A 20,091-nucleotide genomic window follows, 5' to 3' on the forward strand; every position below is an offset into this window, starting at 1 on the left:
GTCCATTGTATATACAGCATGAATGTTTAATTTAAGACACAGATTTATATAAAAACAGGCTGCAATTACATATCTATTTCAGGGAAATCAGAATTATTTAATAATTGAAGGCATGGGCCTTGATGCAGCGCCGGAAGACTGACAGGTTGCTTTCAAGTCACCGGACGGAATGGTGATGCGTTTTAAGGCTCATGCTTGATTCCGCTGAAGATGATAGCAGGATGCCTAGTGGAGCAGAATGAGAACGAGATCTTGTTCTTAAATGAAATGGCCAAAGGACAAATACTTTTCATGAAGATCTCCTTTCTGTAAACTCTCATATAACTTTGTAAAGGTAAGGCCGTGTTACGCTCCGTAAGCGAGACACTTACACTGAAGAAAGGCACTTGATCTTTGATGGACACCAGTTTATTGGCACCTAGTGCTGCTTGTTGATAGCAGTGGGCGACTATGTCTTCTACATGGTATACACACTAAACTGTGGTCAGCACAGCCGTTTCGGTTTCAGGAATTAGCTTATTCTTTCTCATTTATTCTTTAGCTTAGCTTTGGTGTGTTAAGACTGGCTCTGTCTGTGTGGATTGCTGAACACTGCAGGATTGCAGCTGCAGTTTCAGCACGCTTGGCATCGCAGTTCTCTTTATTGGGGATGGGTGGGAACATGCATGCTTGAATATGGCACATTTGAAAGGACAAATGGTCCCTCCAGGTGTCAGGAATGAGCCAGCTTCCAGTGAAGGTTTGCAGCCAACTGAAGAAAGCAGCCAGGAGCAGAGAGGGTTAACTGGCATGCAGGATGAACATTGGCTTGTGCCAACTGCCCTGTCCCTTGGAATGCTGGTTGATAAGGGAATGACTGAGAGTGGGTGGGAAACCAGACAAATCTCTTGGGGAGTTCAAACAGAGAAGGAAGGAGTCTGTCAGAACGGGAAGAGATTGGAGCTGATCCAATCCCTCCTAACAGTCGCTAAGGGGAGGGCTGTTAGACTGGAAACAAAGCAACAGATGCAAGGTGTGAAAGTTTAATATCTTCTGTAGAAACTGGAAGGAGTCTTCAGAAGGGTCATCTTGATTGATGATGCCGGAGGCTGTATTAGAGCCTTCTGGAGCTATCTGTTTGTTTTGACAATAAATAATCCTTTTTAATTAACTACGCTTACTGTGTGATCAAGCCAGGGACTGGACTCCTGACACCAGGCTTCCTTTTTACTGTACTTTGTGGTTAATGGGTTGGAAGAGTTATATGCAATCTTGCTTTTGCACCTGCAGAAGCTTGGGGGCAGATATACTGCTTCATTTCCAGGCAGTGCATATCCTGCAGCTTCCTATTGAAAGCCTATTGCTTTTCATACCACAAATGTATACCCTCCAACATCCTGCAGAGGAAAACCAGGATGCCCATTTTGGGGAGCTGTGCTCTCGCAAGAGTCATGTGATTCACATGAGAGCACAGCCCCTCCCAAATGGCTGCCTTTTGGTGCCACACTCTCATGAGAGCCAAAACAGAACATCCCGGGATCCCATCAAAAGCCAGGGTAGGTTCTGTAATTCCAGAATGTCCTGCTCAAAGTGGGACAGTTGAAGGGTATGCTAAAGTTCTGGGATGCTTTGTTTCACCTTGGATGCACTGTAGCACAGAAGTGTCCCTCCAGATGGAAATAATGCAGCAACACCAAGGAAGCATCGTGGAACAACTAACAAAGCAGTATGATGTGCAGACCGTCCAGGGTAAGCCCACCACTCATGCAGTATTACTGCACCAATGACATTTTGCAGAATATATCCACACCCAGAACCAACAGTGTGGAGGGCTCTGGAAAGTATATATAACCTGGTCTCCAAAATAAGGAGCAGCAAACTATCTCATTATTTATTTCTAAGATTTTCAGCAAACAGAGCTCTTTTGTGTGTGTATGTTTACACACATATATTAAAAAGGCACTAATATATACACACATAAGGTAAAGGTAAAGGGACCCCTGACTGTTAAGTCCAGTCGCAGACGACTCTGGGGTTGTGCGCTCATCTCGCTTTACTGGCCGAGGGAGCCAGGGTTTGTCCACAGACAGCTTCCAGGCCATGTGGCCAGCATGACTAAGCTGCTTCTGGCAAACCATAGCAGCAAACGGAAATGCCGTTTACCTTCCCGCCAGAGATGTACCTATTTATCTACTTGCACTTGACGTGCTTTTGAACTGCTAGGTTGGCAGGAGCTGGGACTGAACAACGGGAGCTCACCCCGTCACAGGGATTTGAACCACTGACCTTCTGATCAGCAAGCTCTAAGCTCTGTGGTTCATACCACAGCGCCACCCGCATCCCTATATACACACATGTATTATATTTAACACACACACACATATATTAAAAAGGAGATAAAAAGGCCTAGCTGATTTTCTAGGCTCTGATACTTTAATTATAATTTTGTAAATACGTTTCTCACTTGGCTCTTTATAAAAAGGGCATCCAAACAGATGATGCAACACAATCTCCATTTAGGGTGAGCATGAATGCATCACCATAAAAGAGGAAACACGTCACAAAAAAGTGAGAGCACTGGAAAGAACGGTTGCTTAACTTCTTCCACATCTTGCAAGTGTCCTATGGTTCTAGTGGACTTACTTGTGGTTTCAGAGCCTGGCTTCAGGAGAAGTTATTAATATGGCCTTAGAGACATCCTGCATACAGAGCCACTTCTTCACACAATGCATATTTAACCTATATAGAATTTGCTGCTGCAAGATGTAGCGACAGCCCCCAACTTGGATGGTTTTAAATGAGGTTTAGACAAATTCATGGGAGATGAGTGAGGAGACTGCTGTTGTGTCCAGGTCCTGGTTTTGGGCTTCCTCACAGGCTTCTGGTTGGCCACTGTGAGAACAAGATGGTGGACTAGATGGGCCATTGGCCTGACTGAACAGGCCTCTTCTTATATTCTTATGTCACCAGCAAAAGAGAACCAGGGAGGGAAAGCCTTCCTGCTGACTGATTCTCCCCTGAACTTGCTCCCATCCTTGCATTGGGCCTCATAAGCAGCACCAAGCAACTTCAAAACAAACTAAAGTGCTTTTATTTATTAATTGGCCTGTAATTGCCCTTGAAAGAATAGCTCACAGCATTCTCTGCAGGAACAGCACATTTAAGAACAGTTGCTGCAGTGAGCAATGACATAAACTGTTAACTGCTGCGGACTATAATGAGATTTCATGGGAACTGGAGTGATAAAAGAACACTTCTGGGACTTGGGAGTCGAGAGTCGAGCGTGACATGCAAAAGAGAGGGGTTTGGACTGTGAAAGAGAGCAGGCCGATATTTGAGCAAACTGTGAAAGGAGCCCAAAATAGCTTTCTTTGAATTAATTTTAAAGCGGGAATTTGTCATTCACCGAGGTTCTCTGGAAAGCTCTTTCATGAAATATGGAGCAGTTTCGTGTGACATAACTTCATTTTTTCCTTATAACTTTACATCGGTGAAGCAGAGGTGATCAGAGGTTATTATTTAGAGGTGAGTATTTAACATCCCAACTACATATAGAGTGACCAGATGCAAAGAAGGATAGGTCTCATTTTACTCATCTAGTTGGCCACTGTGAGAACAGGGTGCTGGACTAGATGGTCTGTGGGCCTGATCCACCAGGCTATTTTTTATGTTCTTGTGTTACATAATTATGAATGTCAGAATAAAGCTATCCTTTCTTCTTTTTCTCACCCTAGGTGAACATGGAACACTGAGCTGAATTTTATTTATATCTACAATAATTCAATTTAGAGATCTTAATTTGAACTGTGCATCTGAAAAGTTTGGCTACTTTCAGCTCTGTTTAGGAGCCAATATATCACAGAAGGCTGACGACTCATTAACTGTGACTTTAAAGATGAATGGGAACCCTTTACAAAGTATTTGAAGACGCAACAAAGCAAACTGGACTCCTTGGCTGGCTTTGAATAAACATTCACAAACTTTTTATTGATAATAATCAGCTAAATAGTTTGAGGATCTATACAACTGTGTAACATGCAGAAAACTGCATTTTTAGAGAAATCAAAGACTGGAACTGAGGGAAGTTGGGGGGTGGGGGTGGGTGGGTTTTGTGGGGGGAGGGAGGGGGAGGGAGGAAAAATGGGGAAAAAATAAGAATGATATGTTTCTGGATAATATGTTTTGTTTTAATTTTGAATAAAAAAAGTTGTTTTTTTTTTAAAAAAAGAACGGTGGACTCGTAATCTGGTGAACTCAGCCTCACTCACTTCACAGAGTGTTTGTTGTGGGGGAGGAAGGGAAAGAAGATTGTTAGCTGCTTGGGACTCCTTAAGGGGAGTGAAAGGCAGGATATCAAGTCCAAACTCCTCCTCCTCCTCCTCCTCCTCCTCTTCTTCTTCTTCTTCTTCTTCTTCTTCTTCTTCTTCTTCTTCTTCACCTGACAAATACTGCTCCTTTTACTTTCATTATGAAGAGACGTATTGGCTGTGTTCCCACATTTTGGTAAACTGTGGCCTGGATTCAGCCAGCCCGGTGCACTAGTAGAAGCCAGAGCAAGGGCTCCCTCTTGCACAGCAGGGCTCTCCCCCCTCTCCTCTCTCTGTGAGTCCCCTGCGCCTCCCCCAAATCTGCTCTGGAGGGTGAGCAGAATCCCTGGAACACAGTGGGAAGAGAGTGGGGGGGTCATTCTGTCTGGCAAGCAGAAATGCTTGTGCTGACAGAATGATCAGAAGCGTGCAACATTGAATTCCTCTGCATGGTTAATGGACTGATCTCAGGTCAGGCCTTCGCAGCTTTCTAGATGGCTTCAGCACTTTACTAATGCAACATCTCTCACACTTGGGGCAGAGCTACAGCCAGAAGAGCACAGTGGGAGCTTTCCATGGTCCTGATAAAGTATGCCATGAACCTGGACATATCTTGGCTATGTCAAGCTACTTTCTTCTGAACCTGACTTTACTTTAGCAAAAGAGACTGTTGCCTGATGTGACCATACCTAAATAACTTTGCTATCACTTCCCCTGCCAACTCTAAGCCCCAGAAGAACAATATATTCAGTCAGAAGTTAGTTATTGTTAGTGGAATAACCAGAGATTCTTTGTCAGATGTTCGTAATTGGGTATAAAATCACTGGATGTGGAAAAGAGTGCAGTGGTATGTGTTTAATAATTATGGAAGAGTTTCCCAAACTAAAATGTGGATTGAAGACAGATCTATATTGATTCACAAAGGGAATTCTGCTAGCAAAGTAGTGTTCTTGGTACCCACCCACCGTGTCTTCAGCACAGAGTTTAGAGCATAAATTATGTCTCTGTGTAAAACAGAAGTTTGGAAAGGTCTGTTCTTGGTGTGAACAGAAGGTCCTTGTAATTTTTACTTTGGTGGACTACAACTCCCATCACATCCCATGTCTTGAACCCAAGGCTTGGGGAATAAATTTTGTGTGTGTGTGTTTCTGTTGAGCAGAGACTGGGAAGGTTAATCTCCTTTGTGCTAGTACCCCCTCTGACTTCTGCCATTGTCTTATGTGACAGATATTTGATCTTGTACGTTGATGTCAATGTTATGTATTCCTATGAACATCTTAAATGCCTTTTCTTTTTTCTGAACAAACAAGAATGTCTTGTGGCACCTTAAAATGTAACAAATTGTCTAATGGCATACGTGTTGGTGAGAGGGGTGGCCCTGTAGACAGTGAGGTCAGAAGGAAATTAAATGCGTACATTACTGACTGGCAATTATATCATTAACACCAGCCGTTAGCAAAAACACTTCACCACAAGCGCAGGTTGCAAGGTCCTTTGTTCTTCCTTTCTAGGTGCTGCACTGTGGTTAATGCTTAATGTTCTGTGCTTAATGATATCACCAGGACCAGCTCCTAGGCCTCAGGTTTGGGCCTTAAAATCTCAGGGCCTGGGAGGCGCCTGACTGGCAACCCTAGTCAGAAGGAATGGTCAGTGAAGACCAGGCATAGTCTAAGCACCATGTAATCTTTGTGTAAGTAAACCAGGATGAACGCTGAATAAAAATATCATCTGGAGGGGCCCAGAAATCCTCTAAACAAAGAAATTAACTTCTTGGGGACAGCTAAGTTCCTCTGCTCCCTATTTCCTGTGAAGCCTGTTATGCTCCTTCAGGAGTGCAAGGTGGTGATTTTTTTATTTTATTTTTTGAGACTGGTACATAATATGCCCACTCTTTTGTTATGGTACATAGGCTTAAGTTTCTCAGACAGCCCAATGAACCAAAAACTCAGTACTGATGAACATAGACTCTTATTTAATCATCAAAACTGCAATGTATAATAGTAATAATAATAATAATAGTAATAATAATAATAATAATAATAATAATAATAATAATAATAATATCATCACAGGGGGAAGGTGTATTTTAAGCTATCAATAATAAATTCTGTGTCAGGCCCCATTTGCACTACACAGTGGTACCTCGGGTTACATACGCTTCGGGTGACATATGCTTTGGGTTACAGACTCCGCTAACCCAGAAATAGTGCTTCAGGTTAAGAACTTTGCTTCAGAATGAGAACAGAAATCGTGCTCCGGTGGCGCAGCAGCAGCAGGCCCCATTAGCTAAAGTGGTGCTTCAGGTTAAGAACAGTTTCAGGTTAAGTACGGACCTCCGGAACGAATTAAGTACTTAACCCGAGGTACTACTGTACATTTAAAGCAGTATCTTACCACTTTAAACAGTCATGGCTTCCCCCAAAGAATCCTGGGGAATGTAGTTAGAAGTGCTGAGAGTTGTTAGGAGACCCCAATTCCCTTCAGAGTGCTTTGATTCTCAGATTTCCCTGGTCTGAATGTACTGTATTATATTCCTCCACACCCTTTCTCATGAATTAGCTTGTCCTATGTCCCTCTGGAGCGGTTTCCATACAACAGCTATGCAAACTTCCTGTATTGCTAGACTTGCTCTCCTTTTTTATCCCTTTTGTTTTGCTCCTTTTTCTTACCATTTTATGTCATAGAAGGTCCTCAGAATCTCCTGTCTCCGAGCAATTTTCTGTCAGAAGTTGGATTTGTAGCTTCATGGCAGGCCAGAACCAAGGGTGCCTACTAGCTCAGTCTCTGCTAGAAAGTTAGCTAGAAAGTCATTCGTGGAATTAGTGCCTTCCCCTCGGTTTCTGTGGAAATGTCAACACTTTCCCTGTCGAGCTCACACCAAGCTATGCAGTAATAAGTAAACAATTGTTTCAAATAGGTACTATCAATTTACATTTATGTAGCATCTTCCGCCTGAACAAGTTTCAACGGGACTGCCGTTTCAAACTTCAGCTCAGATTTTTGTGGTGGAATAATCTTTTGCAGAATACAACCTGCATCTGCTGAAGCGGTCAAAGTTGGCTCCAGCTTTGAGTGCCCAAGAGTGCTTTATTCCTGCTTCACCTGGTGCATCAGCTACAGCCATGCCTTGACAGGGATAGCTTGGCCACTGTGGTGCAGGCCTCAGTAACTTTAAACTGGACTATAGGGAACTATAGTGTGCATTGCAATAGTCCAGCCTAAAGTTACAGAGGGAACTAAGAGATGTGGGTGGCGCTGTGGTCTAAACCACAGAGCCTAGGGCTTGCTGATCAGAAGGTCGGCGGTTCGAATCCCCACAATGGGGTGAGCTCCCGTTGCTCGGTCCCAGCTCCTGCCTACCTAGCAGTTCGAAAGCATGTCAAGTGCAAGTAGATAAATAGGTACCACTCTGGCAGGAAGGTAAACGGCATTTCTGTGCGCTGCTCTGGTTCGCAAGAAGCGGCTTAGTCATGCTGGCCACATAACCCGGAAGTTGTCTGCAGACAAACTCCGGCTCCCTCGGCCTATAGAGCGAGATGAGCACCGCAACTTCAGAGTCGTCTGCGACTGGACCTAACGGTCAGGGGTACCTTTGCCTTTACCTATAGGGAACTACCCCTGAACTTGGCTCATCCCACTCCACTGCCTGAGGCAAAACAATAAGGTACTGCCCTGTGTGCACACTGGCCACCCCCAATGAAGCCTCACTTACCAGGGTCATGGGGCTACGGCTTCCAGGTTTTGGCAAGATCTCACAGGAGCCCCATGAGATCTCACGGAGGTGTCCAGAGGCTCCGCAAAATCTCGTGGTGGTCTCGCAACATTTTGCAGGGCTCTCATAAGGTCTCGCCAGAACCCGGAATCTGCCATAATAACTTCTCCTCACTTCTCTGGTGGTACTGGCGGGGGAGGGGGAGAAATGATGACCACAGAGGCACCCCTTGCATTCTGCTGTTAGTGGGAAGGCAGTTCTCACAACTGCCTCACTGGGGCAAGACCAGCTGGGAAGAGTTGCTGTGATCAGTAGGCCTGAGCCGTTTGGTTTCTTTGAACTATCTGTTAACTTCACTGACACTTGGTGAGTTATTGCTGACTTGCTCTCGACTCCTGCCTTGACGTGTCCGAAGAAAAGGATGCTATGATATGGGAATATGTGGCTGTGCATATATTTTGCTACCTATACACATACTGGGAGCAATGCCAATTGCAGGTGAAATTAAAAAAAATAAGGTCTTTTATATATAATAAATGTACCAACCAAGCACATACATGTGGACCACATGTCTGGAGTAGCACAGGAAGACCACCTTGAAACCATTTTGACTCCCAAACTGACCAAACTGTTTTCTCTGCAAGGAGGGAGGGGGTGAGGGAACCTTCCCATTGTCTCAGGAATTGGGAAATCACCATTTCAAAGGAATGGCCAGACTACCAGGAAAGGCAATCAGATAAGGCATTATCAGATAACCTGACAGACAGGAAAAACAACATTCAAATTTCTGTTGTAGATCGCCTTTTCTGTGATGTAGGTATGATGTTTGTGGGGGGTTGTCTTGGGTTATGTATGATGTATGAAGGGGTGGCACACCTTGGTCCTGGGTCTTCCTCCTTTCCTGCGTGTGAGGGGAGCACCCTGTTGCAATAGCTTTAATAAAGATCAGGCTTACTAGCTGCTTTGCTTCTCAATATTCTCTGGTTGGCCTCTGTTATTTTCTCCTACCAATGGAGAACCTACAAAGGACTCTATAAGGGCTCTTGTGTCCCCCAAAAGGGAATAAGTGTAGATTTTGTTTATTACACAGGAAATAGAAGAAACAGAAGAGGCGAAGTATCTGGCTAGACACTGCGAGAAGAGAATGCTAGACTAGAAGTACCATTAGCTTGATCAAGCGGGCTATTCTTATGTTTACATTCCCATGATGTTATGGGCAGAATGTTTTGTTACTCAGAAATACCAAATGTAGCGATAAAGTACTGAATAAACCAGTCATTCTCACCCTTTTGCCTACTAAATGCTTTGACTACAACTCTTATCACTCTAATCATGACCCTGTTGGCTGGGGCTGTAGTTTAAAACAGCTGCAGAGCAGCAGGCTGCGGAAGGCTGGAGTAAGTTATAAGAAATTCCTGCACAGATTAGTTTTCTTCTTCTCTTTCTCTTCATGCCATGTCTCCCCTTGACAATCACTTGAAAGTGCTATGGAAGAACGAGGGGAAGAATGTATTTATTGTCTGAAGTACCACTTTGCACACCAGGAGGATCAGACCTCTATTTCTAAAACTGAAGCTTATAAAAGTGAAAAACAAAACAAAAGCATTACAAAACGAGAACAAAAACGCCACAATGTTAGATTAGATTTTAGGTGCTACGTTTGGAATCAGCTCTTCAAATACTTGATATTAAACACACTGAGCAGCATCTTTGGTAAAGTTTGCAAACCAGGAATTTGCATCTAAATCCACTCCATATAAGTAAAAAATATAGGCTGGCACCCAACCTTTCCACTCTGTGAATGGAAGGAGCTTCCATTCGTGGAACATGAGGTGAGCTCGTAGAAGGGGTCCTCCTGTGAATACAACTCTTTTTCTGTGACTAAAATTTAACTTGGTTGCTGCCAATACAGTTTCTTTTAAAGTTAGTGCCTTTTCATGAAGGAGCCCTTATTCCAATTTTCTAGGGGAGAAGTCAAGTTCTTATTCTTGTCCCGATACACAGATTTTTAAGAATAATACTTCTAGAACACCATCTTCTTTGCATGAGAGGAAAGCACATGCTGTCCTCTTCTACTGAAATGGCTGTCTAAGTTTTGAGTTTTTGCTTTTATCGCACTATTTCAGCAACATTACATTCCTCTAGGGTTCTAGATCTTGGAAGAAAACAATGGGATGGTTTGGACATAATGCCAAACAATGGTTTGCCATGATGTCCAAACAAATGCCATTGGGCAAACCATTGTTTGTGAGTGGCCGGCAAACTAGGATCTGATAACAGGGTCTGCAAGCCATGGTTTAGAGACAGCTTGCACATCTCAGTTTGTGCAAACCAGCTTGGCATTGCATCCGAACCAACAAATCATGGTTTGAGATGATGCTCAACCTTTGAGGTTGTTTGGGAAAGCACCCAGGGATTATCAGGAAAGGTGAGAGAAAAGGAATCCCACACGAGTTATCTCTGTATCTGGAACACACAACTTCATTAGGAATCTAAACTACAGTTATCACAAACCCTTGTTTGACATTACATCTAAACCAACTCAATACCTTCTTAGTGACAAGTTATCACCTACTGCAAGCCACATAACTTATTGATATTATTTAATTCCTTTTTTGTGCTGGTATATCTCTGTAAATGTCTCTGGCTCACAATATACAAATACATGTTTGTTTGTTTGTTTGTTTGTTTGTTTGTTTGTTTTTTAAAAAACAGCCTTTAAACCCATTTACATTTGGTGTCTTGGGGGAAAAGGTCATGATGAACCATTTTCATTAAACATGGTTCAAAACCTGTCTAGTACATTAGATCGACTGCTCCATTTGCTGTCTCTGAATCTTTCGACTTTGAAAAAGGAAACTCAAATCCAGCAAGGCGTATTAGCAAAATGTTCAGAATGTGTACCAATGAGCACACCAGAATGATCCAGAATGAATTTGCAAATTGCTCACTGTGAGTTTTAAAAATAAAGCTCCCTTCTTTATAATTAGCTATTTTCTCTGAGAGGTGGTGGATTTTCACTTCTGATGAAAAGAGTATCATGATGAGGCAGCCACAAGAAACTGAAAAAGAAGAAAATCCAAAATTAGCATTTTGACAGTTTTCTAACGGACCTTTGCACAACGGGGCAGTATTTCTGTTTTCTTTGCATTTCAGTAGTTACAAAGCAGCACCCCACTTTGTATATCTCTTCTGTGGGGTGCACCGTGGTTTACTCCAATAACTAACGTGGTAAAAAAGGGAAAGGTACCCCTGACCGTTAGGTCCAGACACAGACGACTCTGGGGTTGTGCGCTTATCTTGCTCTATAGGCCGAGGGAGTCGGCGTTTGTCCACAGACAGCTTCCGGGTCATGTGGCTAGCACGACTAAGCCACTTCTGGTGAACCAGAGCAGCACACGGAAATGCCGTTTACCTTTCCGCTGGAACGGTACCTATTTATTTACTTGCACTTGACTTGCTTTCGAACCGCTAGGTGGGCAGGAGCTGGGACTGAACAATGGGAGCTCACCCTGTCGCAGGGATTCGAACCACCGACCTTCTGATCGGCAAGGCCAAGGCTCTGTGGTTTAGACCACAGTGCTACCCACTAATACCTAATGTGGTAGGTAACCAGATTGCCTCAAATGGGAGTGCAATGAGAAGAAATCACATCAAAATGATGGGAGGAAATTTCCCTAGTTGGGTTTATATTTCAGTGTTAAGAGGTGAAAACAGGCAAAATGCAAGGCAGGGGCAGGGAACCTCCAGACTATGGGCCAATTTAAACCCAGCACGTGTCCCAATTTGACCCATGAGGACGTTCTACCAAACCACACCCACCTGCCCCACACCTGACATCACAGGTGATATCAAATGTGAGGCACATAGAGACATGGCTGAATCAGCTGCACAACTGGGTTTTTCATGGGCAATGCAACTGAGCAGAAGACCCCTGCAGAGAGTAGCTTTGCCAACCCTCTGCTGAACATATGCTGGCAAATCTCCTTGCACTATTGTTCCCAATCACCCAGCAGCCAGCTGGCGGTTAGGCACTTGGGAAGCACTGTGCAAGGGACTTTGACAGGTGCCAGTCATCTGGGGTTGTGATGCCAGATGATTGACAGATGGGTTGTCCCGCCCTTCAGTCAAAGCTGGCCCACAAGAGCCCACAAAATGTAAGGGATACTTTGCTTAACCACTCTTTCATCCCAGGCTCTGACAAACATAACCACGGCATTACATTTGGAACACTTACATGAGATGAAGCTCCACAGGTATAGCCCTAGCGGACCATGCAGTGTTTCGGGTTTGCCGAATGCGTTGTACATGAAGAACCCAGTCTCAATCAGAGCAAACACTAACAACGCCAAAGAGAAGAGGATAACACTCACATGGATACTCGCAGGGATAACTTTGAACAAATCTGGAAAAACTAAAAAAACAAACACACACACAAAAGAACAAAAGACAGAGAATGGAATTACTGCGGAAATCAGGCAAAGTTGTCATCTCTGAAAAACAGGACCCCGATGCCATGAAACATACTTATCATTGGGAGATGGAAGAAACTGATAAGGTGAGAAGAACTGTTCAAAAACACTTAACAAAGAAATAATAGCAAGACCCAATGTCTACATTTATGGCCCAATACATAAGAATTTTCTGAGAAGCAAAAGTATCAGAATGATCCTTGCAAGTTAGGTTTACGGTGATATTCTGGAAGGCAGGGTAGTTAAATAAGGGCTCATAAAACATCCAGTTTCAATATTGGGTCAAGACCAAGAAATTCTTGCCTGGGTTTAGGAATAGACTTGAGTCGGTGTGGTAACAGGCCGAGTGCAACAAGCAAGTTTGACTAAGGCTTGGATGGCCAAGGATTGGCCTTCCAGGGTCAGCTGACACACACCTGATCAAAATGAAGGAAATGTGCCCTTTCTAGGAAGCGAAAGGTGGTGAATGTTTCATAGGAATCATTGGTGTGGTGGTGGTTTATACTTCCCAGCTCCCAAAGCGTGTCTCTGTTTTGGCCCAGCCCCATTAAATATGGTAACCTATTCTATACATAAATGTTTAAAGTATTCAGAGTAGATTGCGAACTAGGCTTGCTACCACAGGGCGATTTTCAAATATTTCTACACAGTTTAGTGACAGCAGATACCGTATATCAGAATGAATCATTGAATGCAGAGTAAATGCTCCCACTCCATGGGGGTATGATTAAGCCAGTGCTAATACTCCTTTGAACTGCCTTGCTGTGGTTAGAACATGCTGAGAAAAAGCTCTGTAGGCACTTCAAATAAATTTTATCTACCATGTAAAATGTAAATTGCTAGCAAGTGGGTTTGTGGCAGGCAATGCAGTCGGCATATCAGAGCCATCCAACATTGCTTGATTCAATCCAATTCAATTCGTTGATTATTTGTAATATGACCATTGCTTCCTTCTTGCTCAGTGGTTGCAATTAGTCAATGGGAAATTGAAAGACTATGTACTGTACATTAATTACAAACATAAAAAAAAAATATTTCAAAAAGAGACTCTCAGGTTGTGTTGTTTTTTAATTCTTTGAGACAGGAGTTGGTTCTAGCAGACAGTAGAAAAGCACAGATAATTTCAACTTTTGGTTTTTGTTTTGTAGGTTTTCATATTTGTAAAATAAGAAATGTTGATGACGATGACAGCAAAGTTCATTAAAATACGGTAAGCTTGTAAAAAAACATGTCACTGGGCCAAGTTCAAAGTGTTAGTATAAAGGCTCAAATGGCTTAGACCCAGGTATTTGAAGGGGCATCTCAGGTATAATCCTATATAAGGTCAGCTGCAGTAGATTATGAGATCTGTTGTTTGTCAGTGGGACTTCTAAGCAATAACACCTCAGTGGTCATGGCACACTCTACCCTCTGAGGTTTGGCTGGGAACAACTTTGATTACTTTTTGGCCCCAGCTAAAAGCTTTCCTTTTCCACCAGGCCTAGACAAATTAAATTAAAACAAACAAATAAATAAAATTCTGAAAGAGCCATTATGTACCTGATAAATACTTGGCTATGTACTTTAGAGTTGGAGATAGTTGTAATTTAAAATATAGGATTATATCCAACCCTGCTGTTCCACTAGTGCAACAGACGTGAGTGATGGAACTTCGCCCTCCTCGCGCTCCCTGCTGCAGCCCCACATACACCTTCAAAAGTGAAGGACCCTCCGAAGCAGATTTTGGGGTTGCACAGGGAGAGGAGAGGATGGGGAAATGTTGCATGGGCACGACTCCCTTCATCCAGTACTGGATATGACCCTTAATGTATTGTTGTTTTTACTGTGCATTGTATTTTGCATTGTTGTGTCCTGCTGCAAGTTCATAGGCTCCCAGTACCTTTCCAGGCACAATTCAAAGTGTTGGTGCTGACCTTTAAAGCCCTGAATGGCCTTGGCCCAGTATACATGAAGGAGTGTCTCCACCCCTATCATTCTGCCTGGACACTGAGGTTCAATGCCGAGGGCCTTCTGGCGGTTCCCTCACTGCAAGAAGCGAAGTTATAGGGCCTATATGCAGAGGGCCTTCTCGGTAGTGGTGCCCGCCCTATGGAATGCCCTCCCACCAGATGTCAAATAAATAAACAACTATCTGACTTTTAGAATACAGCTGAAAGTAGCCCTTTTTAGGGAAGCTTTTAATATTTGATGAATTATTGTATTTTAATATTTTGCTGGAAGCTGCAGAGAGTGGCTGGGGAAACCCAGACAGATGGGTGGGATATAAATAATTTATTATTATTATTATTATTATTATTATTATTATTATTATTATTACTCATGTATGATGAGAGGTGGGATGTAAATCCTGCCGACAAACAACTTGAGAAAGGACACTATTCTCTTACATAGCTTGTTTCCTCTGTTCGTCACTAGTACGTGGTCGCAACGTGGCTTATTTCTGAGTAGACGTGCATAGGATTGCATGGTAAGGTTGCAGTCCTAAACACACCTACTAGGAAGTAAGCATCATAAAACACAATGGTGCTCACTTGTGAGTAGGCACATGCAAGGGCACATTGTGCAAAAACGTGAACTGTTTACACAGCTTGCAAATTTCATTTTTCCTTGATGCAAGATTGAGTTTGTTTCTTTCCAGCACAGATTTGGTTTTATATACAGTGGTACCTCGAGTTACAGACACTTCAGGTTACAGATGCTTCAGGTTACAGAGTCCACTAACCCAGAAATAGTACCTTGGGTTAAGAACTTTGCTTCAGGATGAGAACAGAAATCATGCGGTGCTGGCACGGCGGCAGTGGGAGGTCCCATTAGCTAAAGTGGTACCTCAGGTTAAGAACAGTTTCAGGTTAAGAACGAACCTCCAGAAAAAATTAAGTTCTTAACCCGAGGTACCACTGTGTATCAGAAGCAGCTTTTGTCATGCTTATTGCCATGCCACACACAACACTGGGTCGTGCAGGCTGTTTCCCTCAATAGCGACATTCAGAACTTTTTACATATCATTAAACTTTTATAGGTGACTACCAGATAAAATTAATGCAGCAGCAATGTTGCCCTGGAAGAGAAGACAGACCTTCATTATAAGCATTGAATCTGCATGCCAGTGGCCTTTAGAAAATGAACCGCTGACCCAGAAACAGACAAGAGCCAGAGTAAATGAAGCAGAAGGCTTTCCTGAGCCTGAATGGGTTTTACAGGCAGAGCAAATTCATTTTACAATTAAAAGAGATATAGCGGCCAACAGGGAGAGCATTTAATGGGCGCAAACGCAGGACTAAAACAAGGCAGATGATTTAATCCTTTCTTCTTAGCCTTGCCATGCTGTGCATCAATGCATTAAAATGCAAACACATCTACTGTAAATGGTAACATTTCCTAAGACATTTATAGCCATTTAGGGAGAGAGTTTCCTTGTGGATTGCAGCAAAGGCAGTGAACAACAGCCAATGTTCCCTAGTAATTACACAGCAGACTGAATCTTGTATTGGAAGCAGCTGCCTTTAAGCTACTGGACATTATATAACATTAATAAATTCCATCTAGGTGTATGTTCATCCAGTAAAAAAATAATAAAAAAGTTCATTCAAAGTAAATATGATTATTATTTCAGACTGACATTACTTTTCTCTGTCCCCGGATTAATCACAGAGCTCTGCTCTGGTGCCAAATAGATAATTGCAAACTCCTTTTTCCATCATAAAAGGCAGATGACACAAGTACTGTACAATCGATATGGGGCGAGTGGGCAGAATTGAGTCGTGCTTCTGACTCGCCACTGATTTCTGTGTGTTGATCAAGTCATCTTTATGTGTGGAACTTGAATGTATCTGCTCTCTGTGCAGGTAAACTGATCAATGTGTAGAGTGTTTGAGTGGACCAGTGGGAATGACCCCATACCCGCCCTCCTTTTTGCTTTGATTGTGGGTGGATATGTTATCTAAACAAGGCTGCAAACAATTGCCCGGGGAGGTCTATTCGCATTACTCTCGTGGTGTGCCAGGAAGTAGACTGATGCAACCCAGCTTCCTCATGGTTTTTCACCTGGCATTCATCACACATGTTCCCAGGTGAGAACATGCATGAAGTGGGGACATGCGGGACAGGGCAGGACAGTTACGGCATGCCAACTGCACCAGATCAACTTACCTCCCTTTGCAAAACCCTCACATGGAATGGATATTTCATAGCATTTGGGGGTGGGGGTGGGAATAAGAATATGTTCCAACAATATATTTTCAATGAAGAATAGCTTCCACAGTGTTCAAATGTTCAAGCTCTCGACTGCCATCTGTTTAGATCAGGGGTCAGCAAACCTACTGCGTCTCGGACCGGTGTCTCCAGTGCCAATCACGAGGTGGGCTGGAGGGCAGGGGAGCACGTGCCCATACGTGTGCGCACACGCTATTTCCGGCACACTTCTGGGTCGGAGGAGCACCGGAAATAGCTCGTGCGCATGTGCACGGGCCTCCTCCGACCAGGATGTGCACCGCAAATAATGCTTGTGCATGTGCAAATAATGCTTGCGCATGTGCAAATAATGCTTGCGCATGCGCACAAGCTATTTCCGGTGCTCCTCCGACCCGGAAGTGGGCAGCCACGCAGCGCTTGTAAGAGCGGGCAGTGAGAGCTGGTGGCGAGGATTGCTGCGGGCCGGATAAACGAGTCCCTTGGGCCTTATCTGGCCCGAAGGGCTTTAGTTTGGGGACCCCTGGTTTAGATTGTGGGTTGAGTTCCCCCCTCTGATTTAGGTGTTAGGGGAAATTCAGAAGCTTTTCTTTCGAAACTGCATTACCTGCACCTGGTAAACTGTCTTCTAACTTAACTGCGGTTAGTGGAATCGAGCCAATTTCAAGCTATGTTTTATGATGCCAACTTCTTACCATTAACTATTAAGATTAGGCACAATATAGGGTTCAGACGATGTGCCAACATATGATTAATTTGGAATGGAAGCGAAAGCTTCTGAGCAACTTGCAATCATGCCAGAGGAAGGAAGAGGGTACATGAGGAGTCCAAGCCTCCATACAGACTGTTCTCATAATACTATGTGCACTAACTCATGGGAATGGACTATGTCTTAAGCATTCTTCCAGCTCCACCATCTTAATAAACAAAGTTTGGTTAGTGCTTCCTAGATTCTTTAGCAAGTCATTCTGAGAATTCCTACAGGGTGACAGGAGCGGGAAGCAGTGATAAGCAGGATTTTCAGAGAGGTCTCAAGAACTGCTAAAGCCTACTATAGAATGCAATTAGATGAAGCAATTCTCAATAATATCCAAAATGAATTTGGTCTACTTCCTCTGCACAGTCAATCATTTTCATGTCTGCAGTTCAGGACGTACACCAGAAATGACTCACACAAGCCACAATGTTTCTCTGCAGATTACTTGCAAATTGTTTCTGGTAAGAAAATAAATGTTAGGTGGCATATTATGAACTCTTCTCCAGATAACCATTATTTCTTTTTAATGTGGTGCTATGCATAAATCAAGTGCATGACTGACCATTTTAACATTATTTACTCCTGGAAGGTAAACAGATGAACTGCAAAACTCTCATCCTATGCAACTCTGCAGTTGCCAATCCTGGATAATAATGATTTGTCGAGCAAGTGAGGCTGTATTCCTATGCACGCTTACTTAGAAGTAAGCTCATTGGATTTCGACTGGACTTGCTTCTGAGTACACCTGTATAAGATTGGACTCTGGCATTTAGATTTTTAGCTGCTGAATAAGTCCCAGTAGACTCAATTGACTTACTTTTGAGTAAACATGCAGAGGATTGGACTGTTGATTTCTCACAGTCTGCATATCCAGAACATAAACAAGTATTTACAATAGTTCTCGTTCCTTCCCGCTCATTTCATTAATATTAAAATGACAATATTAAAATGACAATAATTCAATAAGAATTAATAACGTAACAACAATAATTAAAAGAGACACCAAAGCACAGTATTGGAAAAGAGTTTGAAAAATTAAGGCTGTGATGCCATGCAAGCTTTCTTGAAAGGAAATCCTACAGAACTCTGTGGGCCTTACTCCCAAGAAGACATGCACAGGATCTGACTGCTCCTTCAACTAGCAAGCTATTATAACAGTAAATACATGTTGATAGAAGAAGCACATGATGTATATTACGATGACATAATTTCACATCTCCCACTAGCGCATCTTTTGCAAGAAACAGGAGAATGCTCATGTACGTATCTGTCGGACCACGATAGCATGGACTAAAGCATTAAATAATTCAGATGTCATTGTTACTTACATGAAAACCGAAAAGGTCTCCCTCCGAGCCCGCATTGTCTAACCCTCTCCCCATAGAAAAGTCCATACTGAATTTCACCAATAAACTTCTCTAATTCTTGGCCGGTAGCATTGACAAGCAGCGCTCCAGTTTTGCAGAGTATTCTTCCTCTGAGCCACAGCTGAGTTCCGATGGCTGCTGCAATACTGAGAGCACAAGCAAAACTTAGCACGCCAGCAACACAGAATAACACTTTCTTCTGTTGGGCTGGCATATATAATCCTGGATGGCATACAAACAACCTGGAAAATGCAGCCTCAAATAAAACCTTTAGCAAAGTGTGTTTTGCACCATCTCCTCTCTGTGTCACTTGAGAACAAAGGTTTAAGATAACAGATGGAACCCTCAGTGTAATTTGATGAATGCCTCCCCCCCCTTTTTTTCTAAACAGCCCTTTGTCTGATTGGGTGAGCTGAAAATTCCAGAAACAGACATGGCTCTCCAATTAAGTTACCAACTTTGCAAAGAAGTTGTGCAAGGTTTCATTTGGGAGATATCAGTACAGATATAGATTATCTATCTATCATCTATCTATCATCTATCTATCTATCATCTATCTATCATCTATCTACCTACCTACCTATCTATCTATTATCATCTATCAATATCTATCTATCATCTATCTATCTATCTATCTATCTATCTATCTATCTATCTATCTAATCTATCTATCATCTACAGTGGTACCTCAGGTTAAGTACTTAATTTGTTCCGGAGGTCTGTACTTAACCTGAAACTGTTCTTAACCTGAAGCACCACTTTAGCTAATGGGGCCTCCTGCTGCTGCCGCGCCGCCGGAGCACGATTTCTGTTCTCATCCTGAAGCACAGTGCTTAACCTGATGCACTATTTCTGGGTTAGCAGAGTCTGTAACCTGAAGCGTATGTAACCTGAAGTGTATGTAACCTGAAGCGTATGTAACCTGAAGCGTATGTAACCCGAGGTACCACTGTATTGTATGTTATTGTATATAACTCAGGAAATCTATAACTGAAAAAGCCCCCCCCCCAAAAAAACCCCTCAATCAGTGTGCACACTTCATCGTGGCTGAAATGTAGCTGGTGTATTTAGACAGGGCAGATGAGACAATCACTATACTGCTAAACAGCGTTTCCATGCGCTGCTCTGGTTTCGCCAGAAGCGGCTTAGTCATGCTGTCCACATGACCCGGAGAAACTGCCTGCGGACCAACGCCAGCTCCCTTGACCTCTAAAGCGAGATGAGTGCCGCAACCCCAGAGTCGTTCGCAACTGGACTTAACTGTCAGGGGTCCTTTACCTTTACTTGCCACAAAGCACTTACTGGTAAA

The 20,091-nt window shown here is 43.1% G+C and overlaps 1 protein-coding gene across 1 annotated transcript; it reads right to left on the reverse strand.

The window, feature by feature from the left end:
• Positions 1-9,492: 9,492 nt before the first annotated feature.
• Positions 9,493-19,128, reverse strand: CLRN1 (clarin 1). The gene is made up of 3 exons (XM_083504602.1): positions 18,744-19,128; positions 12,236-12,412; positions 9,493-11,060 (listed from the first exon to the last, which is right to left on the reverse strand). The coding sequence occupies exons 1-3, from the start codon at positions 18,994-18,996 to the stop codon at positions 10,795-10,797; spliced, it is 696 nt and encodes a 231-aa protein (XP_083360728.1). The 5' UTR covers positions 18,997-19,128; the 3' UTR covers positions 9,493-10,794.
• Positions 19,129-20,091: the final 963 nt, after the last annotated feature.

Source organism: Podarcis liolepis (assembly GCF_965112155.1).
Source record: "Podarcis liolepis genome assembly, chromosome: 5".
Classification (NCBI taxonomy): Eukaryota; Metazoa; Chordata; class Lepidosauria; order Squamata; family Lacertidae; genus Podarcis; species Podarcis liolepis.